The following is an 11,967-nucleotide window of genomic DNA, read 5'->3' as shown; positions in this document are numbered from 1 at the left end:
TTATAAGAAGCAGGAATGTGATTTTCAATGAGAAAATTGTGTACAAGGACAAGTCTAGTACAGTTGCTGAAGCAGCTCCTGAGGAGTTTGAGTTTGTGAGTTTGGCTGACCTACCAGAGGCCATAGTGCAGTGTAGATAAATGAGTGACGGGGAGAGTGGGTCCAGTACGCCCATTCCTATTATTCTGTAGTCAGATCTAGAGCCGTCCACTCCTACAGCTGCAGTTTGCTGGTCAGTTAGGACTATTCGTCCTCCATAATGTTTCTCACCTACTTTGAATTATATTCTGTTGACAGATGGTGGAGAACCTCAGAGTTACCAAGAAACCTTGCAAGATGAAAATTCTAGCAAGTGAGAGTTGGCCATGAAGGATGAGATGGATTCCTTGCTAGGGAATCATACATGGGAGTTGACAGAACTTCCATCAGGAAAGAAGGTATTATACAACAAGTGGGTGTACCAAGTGAAAACTGAGCATGATGACAGTAAGAGGTACAAGGGCAGACTTGTTGTAAAAGGCTTTTAGTAGAAACATGGTATTGATTACTCTGAGATCTTTTCGCCTGTGGTAAAGATCACAACCATCAGGTTAGTTTTACCTATAGTTGCTATTGAAGATCTATTTCTTGAGCAGTTAGATGTGAAGACAACTTTTCATCATGGAGATCTTGAAGAAGACATTTGAATGCACCAACCTGAGGGATTTATGGTACAGGGAAATGAAGGTTCAGTTTGCAGACTAAAGAAGAGCTTCTATGGCCTGAAACAAGCTCCTAGGTGGACATTCCTCTCATGGGGGAACATTCACATGGTCCAATAATCAGACATGGTTTACATTGGACAGATTTTTAGTCTCATCAGAATGGAAAATTCATTATCCAGATGTATGTCAAAAAAGGTTGCCTCATCTTTATTCAATTCATTTTCCTATATTTTGGATTGTGATGGTATCTAAGAAGGGCATCGTTACTTCAAGTTTAAAAATATGTGGCTGAAAATTGAAGGTTTTGTGGATAGGGTCAAGCAATGGTTGTCCTCATATTAGATTCATGGCACCCCTAACTTTAGCTTTGCATGTAAACTGAAAGTTTTAAAAAATGATCTAAATTTTTGGGACATTCTGTCCTTGGTGACATAGGTCAATGGAAGAAATCCGTGTTGAAGGAGCTACATGAGTTAGAGAGGATACAAGAGGGCCAGGTTCTTATCTCAAAAGAGTTATCTTGGAAGGCAAAGTTGGTATCATAATTAGAAATGGTTACCTTATTGGAGGAAATTTCTTGCCTCAAAAAATCAAGAGCTTTGTTGTTGAAAGAATGGGATCAAAGTACAAAGTTCTTTTATAGAGTAGCTAACTCTCATAGGAAAACCAATAACATTGAGATGCTAAATATAGATGGTGGGGCTTGTACGAAGGTCCTTGTGATTCAAGAACATGTTGCTGATTTTTTTTTTTTTTTTTTTAACATTTGCTTATTGAGCAAGAGGGGTGGTGGCTAAAGCTGGATGGACTAGGTTTTGAGTCAATTGAGCTGCATAATGTCTATTGGTTGGAAAGGCCTTTTGAGGAGATGAAGGTTCATGGAGTGGTGAAGAAAATGGTAAAAGACAAAGCACTAGGTCCATATGGTTTTTCTATGGGATTCTTCCAATGATGTTGAGATGTTGTGAATGAGGATCTAATCAAGGTGTTCCAGGAACTGTTCTCGGTTGGAAAATTTGAAAAAAGCCTTGATGACACTTCTTTTGCACTTATTCCTAAGAAGATCAGGGCATCGGAGGTTAAGGATTTTAGGCCCATTAGTTTTGTGAATAGGGTATATAAGATCATTTCCAATATGCTTGCAAATTGTCTAGGGAAGGTATCGGGGAAAATCATCACAAAATCCCAAAATGCATTTGTAAAGGGTAGGCAAATTCTGAACTCAGTTCTCATTGTCAATGAATGCATAGATAGTAGACTCAAATTTGCCAATATAGGTATCCTATGCAAGTTGGATATGGAGAAGGCATATAATCATGTTAATTGATATTTTCTACTTTACCTACTTGGGAGGTGTGGTTTTGGGGAGAGGTGATGTTCGTGGATCAGATGTTGCATACCAATGGCGAAATTTTCAATTTTGGTGAATGGTAGCCCAGTTGGTTTATTCAACATTTCCCGAAGCCTAAGACAAGGAAATCCGTTATCCCCACTCCTCTTCGTTATTGTCATGGAGGCAATTAGCAGAATGATCTCAGCTTTGGTTATTAATGGCTTCATGACTGGATTCTTGGTTGGTTACCCCAATAGGTGTACTCTTAACATTTCTCACTTCTTGTTTGCAGATAACACACTAACATTTTGTGAGGCAAACCAAAACCAGATTCGGGCAATGAGGGAACTTCTACTATGTTTTGAAGCAGCATCATGTTTGAAAGTGAAATTTGACAAATCAGAGTTGGTGCCAGTTGGCAATGTTCGTAACATCTAGTACTTGGCTAACACTCTTGGATGTAAGGTCTTCTCTTTTCCTATGAATTACCTTGGTCTTCCGTTGGGATTGCCCTCAAGGGCTAAATCAATCTGGGATACAGTGACTGAGAAGATAGAACGTAGATTGACAAGTTGGAAGAGACTGTACTTGTCGAAAGGTGATAGGATCACTTTAATCAAGAGTACCTTGTCTAATTTACCAACGTATTTCCTATCTCTATTCTTAATTTGAGCTTCTATTCCCAATTCTAGCAAGTGTGGCAACCCGGATTGAGAAATTTCATCGTGATTTCCTATGGAGTAGGGGATGAATTCAAATTCTATCTAGTCAATTGGGATAAGATATGCTCCCCAATCTCATCTGGTGGCTTGAGAATAAGAAATATAAGGATTTTCAACAGGGTCTTAATTGGAAAATGGTTGTGGCGATATAATATGGAATTGAAAGCCCTATGGAAGTTGGTGATTGACAGCAAATATAGAGGTGGGTGTGTGTGGAGGGGGGTTGGGGTACTATAGAGGTAAGTGGAGCTTATAGGGTGGGAATTTGGAAGCCCATTAGATGAGGGTGGGGGGTTTTCACTCGTCACACTAGACTCGTGTTGGGAGATGGCTATAGAATAAAATTCTGGAGTGACCTTTGGTGTGAGAATAATGCCTAAAAGAAATCATTCCCTCCAGTTTTCCTATTGCAAGTGAGAAAGAAGTTTCAGTGGCTGATTTTATTGTGATATCTGGGGATCAAGTCCAATGGAACATCAACTTCAATAAGGGGCCCAAGATTGAGAAGTTGGCAGCTTTGAGGAATTTTTTAGTCTCTTGTATTCCGTGACACTGAGCACTCAAGGTGTTGACTTGCTATGGTGGGTACCCACAAGTAAAGGCACATTCTTGGTTCACTTTTTCTAGAAGTCTTTCACACAATCGCAGAACATTCAGTTTCTATAGCGATTTGGCAAAACAAGGCATCTCCCAAAGTTGCATTTTTTACTTGGACAGATTATCTGGATAAGATTTTGATGACGGATAACTTGCGTAAACATAGGGTAATCATAGTAGATTGATGTTGCGTGTAAGAAAACTGACGAGACTATGGATTATCTTTTACTACATTGTGAGCTTACTAGAGCACTATGAGACGAAGTCTTTTGCAAATTAGACTTAGCTTTGGTTATGCCCGCCTCAGTGACAACGCTATTGGCCAGTTGGACAAATCTAGGAGGTATCCCACTAACCAAAACCGTGTGGAAGATGATTCCTATTTGTATTCTGTAGTACTTGTGAAAGGAGCGAAATGATCGGATGTTTGAAGATAAGGAATAAGATAAGGAATGCACAATAGAGGAATGTAGATCTTTTTATTAGAACTCTATTTTTATGGGCCATAGCTATAGATTTTAATGTCCTTGATGTTCACGACTTTCTTGTATCTTTTGTTTCTTTCTAAATAGGTGTTACCTCTTGTTGTCTTATGTACTTGGACTATGCTTATTCTTATTAATACAATCGTTTACTTATAAAAAAAAAATTTATGTTCTTTTTAGGAACACATGACAAAATCACTGCATCAAAAAGCGTGTTCTACTACCATTGTGCACTTCCTCCAAGCAGACCATTGAGTGCCTTGGTTATATGCATCTCATACATTGCAGTCAGCGGGGACATTCTACAGATATCATCTGGGCAACCACTCAATGGTATTCCAAAAGTATCTCGGAAAACAATACCAAACTAGCTCTGCCACTGTCAAATTCCAAACCTCTAACCTAAAATAACTTGGAAAGCATAATGAAACCGTTCAGTTGCAGATTCATGGCTGGAAACATCTCAAGCAATAGGAATTTTAGGTTCGCCTAAATTCACAAATGCCTCAGCACGGGCCATGCGTCCCGTTGCCACATTCCAAGACACAAGGTGGTTCATAAACACATTCACATATTTGCCTTTATCGTTCTGTATAGAAAAAGCACGGGGATCATTATGGAAGGGCCTCGTGGTAGTGAAAAAATGGTAATGAAGTAATGCTTGCTTACCTTGTAATCCAGATAATAAGCATGCTGCAAGAAAGAAAGCAAGCAGCAGCATTATCAGCATCTTGCGGCTAAATAACAAAACTACTGTAGAACTCCCCCTCAGAGAGAGAGAGAGAGAGAGAGATCATTTACATACCTCCCACATGTCTAAACTGATGATTGGCTGCACAAGAGAAGATTAATACAATTGGTAAGATAAGAGACTGGAGAATCTGATATAGGAAAAGAGGGATTTACTTACTATGTCATCCCAAACAAGTGGGCAAACGGCATTTGATGTTTTAATTACGGCAAGTCGTCTCTCTTCTCTCTTCACTTGTCAAACAAACAACAAATCTCAGCACAAACACTTTGGAAACATATTATATTTTTATTTTCTATGTAATCTCGAACCTAAAAAAGAAAATTTTACTTTCTAATATGAGCATAGATTCCAAACTGTGAATTTTAGTGCTTAATAATCTGAGACTTGAAATAGAAAAAGAAAATGGCGGAATATAGATGGAGATGTGAAACATTGATGATGAACAATTGTTAGTCTAACACTCTAATGCCCCTCCCTCTTGCCCGAAGTAAATTCTTATCCAATGTGGTCTTTAATCCTCAAATTGAGTACCACAGGTGTCAAAGTTTATTAAATTTCCAAGGCCTTTTCTCTCCTCCTCCCTCTTTTCCCAGTTATGGATGTTTCCCTCGAGAAAATAATCAAGAAATGTATCGTCTACATTTGCCACTCATAGCTATCATAAACATAGTGACGCATCTTCACCAAGAAGCGTGAGATCCAAAAGTTTTTGAAATTGGTCCAGTATTGGTACAGTGATGCATGTCCTCAACATGAGAATAAAAGATAACAAAAGAGCAAAGAACCACAGCAAAGATATACGGAAGAGTCTCGTCAATTCTTTGGTCAGGCATGATTCCATCAAAAACAACCCAAAGAAAAAACAGAAGTCCTAATTTCTAAAATTCGAAAATCTAAAGAAATCAAGCAGCAAATTAATCTAAACTTATATCGTGTCTTGACACATGATAAGGTTAAAGCTATAAAGTGGACCAGTCAGGTTAAAGCGGTAGAAAAATGAAAGGAAATTCTATGGCCCTGTTAAATAAAAGAAAGAACAAACAAAAATGGTAACAACAAATGGTAAAAAGTTCAGCAGCATTTAGTATGATACTAAATCTTGAATTTAACAAAGAATAAAACGTTTATCTTTTTACATAAGTTTATAGAAAGATGAATTACTTATTTAAAAATAAAAAGATGAAATAGAGAAACCAGCCCATTATAGCAGAACAAGTTAAGAGTCAAACTCACGTAGCAGAAGACTGAACAGGCCAGAAAGGCCTGGACGTAAGTTTAACAAGTTAAAGTCAGTGTGCCAATCTATCTGACAATACCTTTAGCCAGTGACACAATTTCCTTCACAAATTCCCATTTCTATAGTTAAATATAGGGAAAACCTAATTTTCATGTTTGTAAAATTATACAAGATTACAAAATCAGAACTCCAAAACACACCGTTGTTGCTTAACAAATCAACTATATTAAGGACTTACAAACAAGCCAAACCCAGCCAGAGCCGAATAGTGTGAGCGCTGCTTCTACAAACTTCTCCCTGAAATTTGTAAATGAACCAAAGTCCTTTTCAATCTGCTGAAGAACACCCAGTTTTGGCATGTCCCCTCCTCCAGGTTGCATGCTATCCCAAAAGAAGTCATGATTCCAAACCTGCAGATGAAAATAACTCAAAATTTTCCTTTTTATTTTCTTTATTCTCCGGGGGGGGGGGGGGGGGGGGGGGGGGGGGTGGTGGGGTGGGTCATGAATTGAATTCACAATTGAGTTTTCATAAATAGATGAATATGAGAGATTTACAATAACCAACCAAGCAGGCATTCGGGCGGGTTGACATATGTCCATAAAATAAGAAAAAAAAAAACTGCTGAAAGTTTTGTTTGAGAATATTAAAATAGATACAAATTTCATAGAAATAGGAGATTTCCCTCATTTATTTGGTAAGTACATAAAGTTTTATTCAATTTCAAAAAACGATGTAATCCAAGTACACATGGAGTATACGATTAATGCACCTAACATTAAAACGAATATCAATATCACAAATATTTTTTTTTTTATAAGTATATCAATATCACAAATATGAGTGGCCACACATAGATAAAAGGTTGTAAGAAAAAAGACTTTAAGCCCTTTCATTGATTTCTCATAATCCTCAAAATATTGATAATTGCTTCTCTCTTTAAACACCACATTGGGCAAGATGAAGTGAATTTGCACAAAGCTTCGCAATGATGGTGACCAAACTTTGCTTTCCAACAACCAAAGAGATCTGCTGCACTTCTTGGTATTACCCTATCCATTCCAAATAGATGGAATATATGATTCCACAAAGCATCACCCACTTCATAGGGAGGTAGAAGATCATCAATGGATTCCCCACTTCTTCGACACATACAATTCCAATCAATCACCAATACATCTTTCTTAAATTGTTCAAATAAAAATCTTCCCTAAGGCAGCAGTCCAAACGAAAGAAGCCATCCTCTGTGGAGCCTTAGCCCTCCAAACATTCTCCCAAGGAAAGGAAGTATAGCATGAGGAAATATGGCATAATAGACAGATCCGGCTTCGAAGACTCCATGGTTAGAAGGGGTAGGGGTCCACCTAATCTTGATTTCTCCCATTTATAACCAGAGACAGAAAGAGAACTTTTTTAGGGGTCACAAGAAAGAACAAAAAGGGAAAAAGAAAACGATGCTAGTGTATCAGTTTCAGAATCAGTTGCTATTACATTGCCTTGCAAAATGGATTGAATAGTATATAACACCACCATCACACTTCAATGAGTAGGTAAATAATACTAGGTTCAGTTTCTCACATTGAGTAATGCTTAGGTAATAATACCAAGCAGAGTGACTCCATACTCCAGAGACACCAGAGACAGAAAGACAACTTTTTTTGGGGTTACAAGACACAAAATTCTCATCTCATCTCATCATTACAACTTTTTCAAATTCCCACAAAAAATATAATAAACAATTCAACTTTTTCAAATCCCAATTCAGCTTTTTCAAATCTCAAAACAATAATAATATTAAAAAATAATATTTTAAACTTTCATCTAAAACCAAAAATTCTCATCTCACTCCCCAAACCTGCTCTTAAGTTACCGCTCCCTGCCCCCAACAAAACATAAAACAAAAATTATACATGACAATTAATTTCCTATATTTTCTGGTGTATTTGGAGTGAAATGAATGATAGATTCTTTGATGATCATGAATGCTCCTTGGAGGAGTTAAGGAGCTTTTTTTGGAAGACTTTATTTAAGTGGGCCATTGCTTTAGAGTTAAATGGTCTCTGCTTCCATGATTTCCTTGTAACAATTTCTAGTTCTTAATATGGTGTACTCATATGTATACATCTGGTGTACTTGGGCTATGCCTATCTTTATCAATACAATTGCTTCTTACTCATAAAAAAAAAGAAAAAAAAAATTTAATTTCCTATATTAACTTGTCTTCCAGCAGAGAACTTAAGTTTTCGTGAAAAACATTCTTAAAAAGTCTGATGTCAATATGCCAGAGCAACAAAACTTGATGCTATATCAAGTTTTGTGCATAAATTAAACAATAAAAATTTTGACTGAAAGATAATTTATCAATATCTCTAAATTGTTCAAATTACTAATCACTGGCTAATTCACTCAGATTATTTAGCAGTATACCAACGAGATGTCAATCTAGTGTGTACCTGGGCAGCATTATTGAATTCGGGTAAGGGGTTTCCGTTGTTATATGTTAATTTGACAAGCTCATCCATAGTGCAGCCATACAGTACTTCGTTTTTCTCCAACTGCTTGTTCAATCCTTCTACATAATTCCGATGATGTCCTCCCCAATGCTTTTCCAGTGTTCTCCTACTCATATACGGTTCTAAAGCATCCTTCAAATGGAAAAGAAGTGCACGAAGTCAACAAAAAAAAGAACCCTTAATCGAGGAGAGACACCTACAGGGAATTGCTACAAATTCGAGTTACTAGGTATTAAATCCTTATCATAACATAACTTCTTTCTTTTTTCTTTTTCTTTTTTAATTTCAATGGATATTTTTGAATTGTCATATTCTCCGAAACCTATTACCGGGAAATTCTGATTCACAGGTTAATATAATTTTACTTTCCATCTAAACTTATCAATATTTTTTTTAACAAAGAGAACAATAAATGAAACACTCAATGCTGCAATAATTTTATTTTTTTATATAAGTAAGCACTTAATGCTGAAACAATTAAACTAACGGATTAAATTTTGAAGAACCATCTCTTACAGATGAGGTACATCAAGTTTGATCTACCTGACAAATATGGTAGAACATATTAGAGTCAGTAATTCTGTTGCAATTTAGTTAGCTCAGTTATATAAAGTCAGAAAATTTAGTTAATTTGTTAGTTAGTTCATAGCTTTGACTCTCGTATATATGTAGCGCATTTGATGTACAGAAGCTACATGAAAATATAGAAAATTTTCTATTTTCAGCTTTCATTCTCTCCATCTCAATAGCTTCTTTTCTTCTTCCAGGTGTAATTTTAACAAAATGTAATTATAAATCTTGTCTTTTGATCATTTCAGATTTTTTATTTTTTGATGAAAAATTTATGACGGCACTTTGCATAAATTTGAAGCTTATGCCATCTGTAAACATATTGCAGTCAGAGATGGGTTTCATTTTACACAGAAAAAATTTGTAAAAACATTTACAGACGAGCTCGTGATTTTATAAGAAATAAAGTACATAAAAAAAAGACAAAAATCCGCTACAGTCAAACAAAAATTATTATGGATTAACAGAACTGAGTGTTTGACTCTTGATTGTCTTGAGTGCACCTGTAATTGATATGCTAGAAGTCACTAAGTGTAACTTATCATTATGGTTCTACAAAAGGAATATCAGCTGTGACGTATATATCAGTAGTTCCATGTTTATCCCTTTTTTCCCCACCGTTTCCTTTCCTTTTTCATTTTCTATCTTTTTTTTCCTAGGCAGTGCACTGTACACATAAGAAGTTAGGCATGATATTATGAAATAATTACTTACAAGTTTATAAGGAGGTGCCCTCAAGCCATAGTAAGCAAAAACTTTTGAAGCTCCTTGATATCTAGAAAACCATCTTTCTTGCTGATTAGACTGAGTGCACAGAAAATTATGAAACATGGTAAATAAAAGGAGTAAATAACCATTTGACTTAAGACATCTTTACCAGATGGTACCACATCTTCCATTAAATGATTGAAACAAAAAAACAAAATAAAAAAAATGCAGTACAATGCTACTTCTAGCGAAGAATTATAAATGTGTTCATTATAGTTGGGCTTTCAATAAGTAAACAAAGAGCCATGAGTGCTACTTACAAATTATATCAAACATATGATTTCAATTAGCAAGAGCTAACAATATAGGTGTAGCCACTCCAAGGAGTAATTATTCTGTTGCCAAGGGTGCCAATACCAAGGTATTCATATAAGAAGCTTTTACTAAGGGGAATTTATTAGTAACAGGTACTATGTTTCCACCTTGAAACAAACCTGAGAAGAAATAGCAACCAATAATACAAATAATACTTTATTAAGCACTTAAACCCCTCAAGTAAAATCCAATGAAAGTTTCTGTTTCTAAGAAAAAGATGGAATGTAAAAACCACCTTTGGGCAAGACTCCAAAAAGACTCGTCAATGATATCATTATAAACAGCAAGAATTCCTCCCTTCCAAGCAATGTAGGATCTCATTCATCACCTATACTCACTCAATATGGGGTTGCTTGAAACCCCTCCACTAGAACCCCATCCAACCCCAATGCCGTCATGCCTTGCACCTTATTACCTTATGATATCACTTTGAAGAGTAACATCTAGTCTAGCTGAAAAAAATACTTGCAGTTTACTAATTTTGGGTTTGGATATAGCATATCAATTAAAACTATCTAAATCCTTGTTGAGGGCCTATGTACCCCCAAGATTAGTTGAGACTTTATTCTTAGACACCCGGTGCCAATAAAAAAAAAAAAACTATCTAAAAGATTAATCTGAATACAAACGGTCATCTTTAGCACTACCACTTTTTTCTGTTTAGAAATCATATCAGGAACAGAAGTATAAAACGAAAATCTTGTGACAGACATTAGTGAAGCAAAGAACAATGCAAATACTAGGACTTACCAGATAAGGAAGCTTGGGGCTCTTAAACCCCTGAGAGAAGTCAGAGACTAAACGATGCGAGCTTGCTGGGAATGTATGATAACAAAAGGATCCCATTTCAGGTTATTTCCTCTCGCAACTAAGCAAGCATGTCTGCAGAACAATGGTTTATATTTCAGCTCATCATGATACGAGAACTAGTTTAGCTTTCAACGGCAATTCAACTTCCTAATTTGTGTCCTTCATTATATGGTGAGACTCAAATCCAAGCCCCCACCAATCCTTAATAAGAAAGGGGACTGCTAGGGCCACCGAGAGGTGGTCTTGAGAATTTCTACCGAGAAGTGCAAAATGCACTTTTTATTTTGTGTTTTTTTTCAAGCATTTTTTAAACCCCTTTAAATAATTAAAAAAAATTCACAAACTCATTTAAAAACACTTCCTTAACAATTAAGTAAAAAAGAAAAAAAAAAAGAGAAGAGAATCGGTAGCTTTTATTGGGATGCATCATTTTTCAATACGAAATCCTTATTGTCGGGCTTGACATGCACAATGTATAAGGTATAATCTTTTACTGAGCGGTTCTTCAAACAATAAGAACTTTTAGGCTCAATACAATAAACTCCTCTCTGTTTTACACCGTAGAAATTCAATAGAGAAAAATCATATCATAGCATCATCTCTGAGACTTCGCTTCAAACACCCGGTGTTGTACCAAGAAACACACAATCCTACGTAAACCCGGAGCAATTAAATAAAAAGTTGACTCAGATTACGTTCAACATTTTTTTTCCTGATTTCTTAATTGTTGGAACTCAGAGCACCATAAACATTCCAGGGGCTGCCAGAAAGTTCAGATGTATCGATTTTGCAAACATTTTCTACGCAACCAAACAGAGACCTAAAGTGCCTACCAAGGCATCGCCTTAAATCTGCGCGCACATCTTCGGATATAACATTGCAAGTGTACTCTCTTTGGTGTCCAAACAAAAAGGATAGCAACATAAAAAATGAAAAAGTGAAGAGATTTTGGATATTCATAAGACATCAAGAGAAAGAACGAACTAAAGAGAGGTAAAAAAAAAAAAAAAAACTCACCCTCTCCGTCGCTTCGCAGTGCAGCGCAGCTATCTTGCTCTATGAAGATTGAAGCGTGCTTTCTCCCGCTACAAAATGAGTTTGCAGACAGGAGATAAACATATGTAGTTTATTTTCTCAAAAATGAAGTAAAAGGCAAAAG

The 11,967-nt window shown here is 36.2% G+C and overlaps 2 protein-coding genes across 3 annotated transcripts; one reads left to right on the top strand and one right to left on the bottom strand.

Moving 5' to 3' along the window:
• Positions 1-2,106: 2,106 nt before the first annotated feature.
• On the top strand, positions 2,107-2,475 carry LOC121255136 (uncharacterized mitochondrial protein AtMg01250-like). The gene has a single exon (XM_041155416.1). It carries the CDS (start codon positions 2,107-2,109, stop codon positions 2,473-2,475), a length of 369 nt encoding a protein of 122 aa, XP_041011350.1.
• A 1,565-nt stretch (positions 2,476-4,040) lies between these two features.
• LOC121256385 (superoxide dismutase [Fe] 3, chloroplastic) lies at positions 4,041-11,967 on the bottom strand. 2 transcript variants are annotated; one of them, XM_041157166.1, is made up of 9 exons: positions 11,826-11,967; positions 10,749-10,880; positions 9,630-9,719; positions 8,286-8,477; positions 6,071-6,242; positions 4,752-4,825; positions 4,647-4,673; positions 4,511-4,534; positions 4,041-4,430 (listed from the first exon to the last, which is right to left on the bottom strand). In XM_041157166.1, exons 2-9 carry the CDS (start codon positions 10,842-10,844, stop codon positions 4,305-4,307), a joined length of 801 nt encoding a protein of 266 aa, XP_041013100.1. In that variant the 5' UTR covers positions 10,845-10,880; positions 11,826-11,967; the 3' UTR covers positions 4,041-4,304. The 2 variants fall into 2 exon arrangements, with proteins under 2 accessions (XP_041013100.1, XP_041013101.1); XM_041157167.1 differs by having other exon boundaries at positions 11,821-11,953.

The sequence above is a fragment of the Juglans microcarpa x Juglans regia genome, chromosome 3D (genome assembly GCF_004785595.1).
Source record: "Juglans microcarpa x Juglans regia isolate MS1-56 chromosome 3D, Jm3101_v1.0, whole genome shotgun sequence".
NCBI lineage: Eukaryota > Viridiplantae > Streptophyta > Magnoliopsida > Fagales > Juglandaceae > Juglans > Juglans microcarpa x Juglans regia.
The sequence above is the reverse complement of the archived record's forward strand: the minus strand, read 5'-3'. Positions and strand labels throughout refer to the sequence as shown.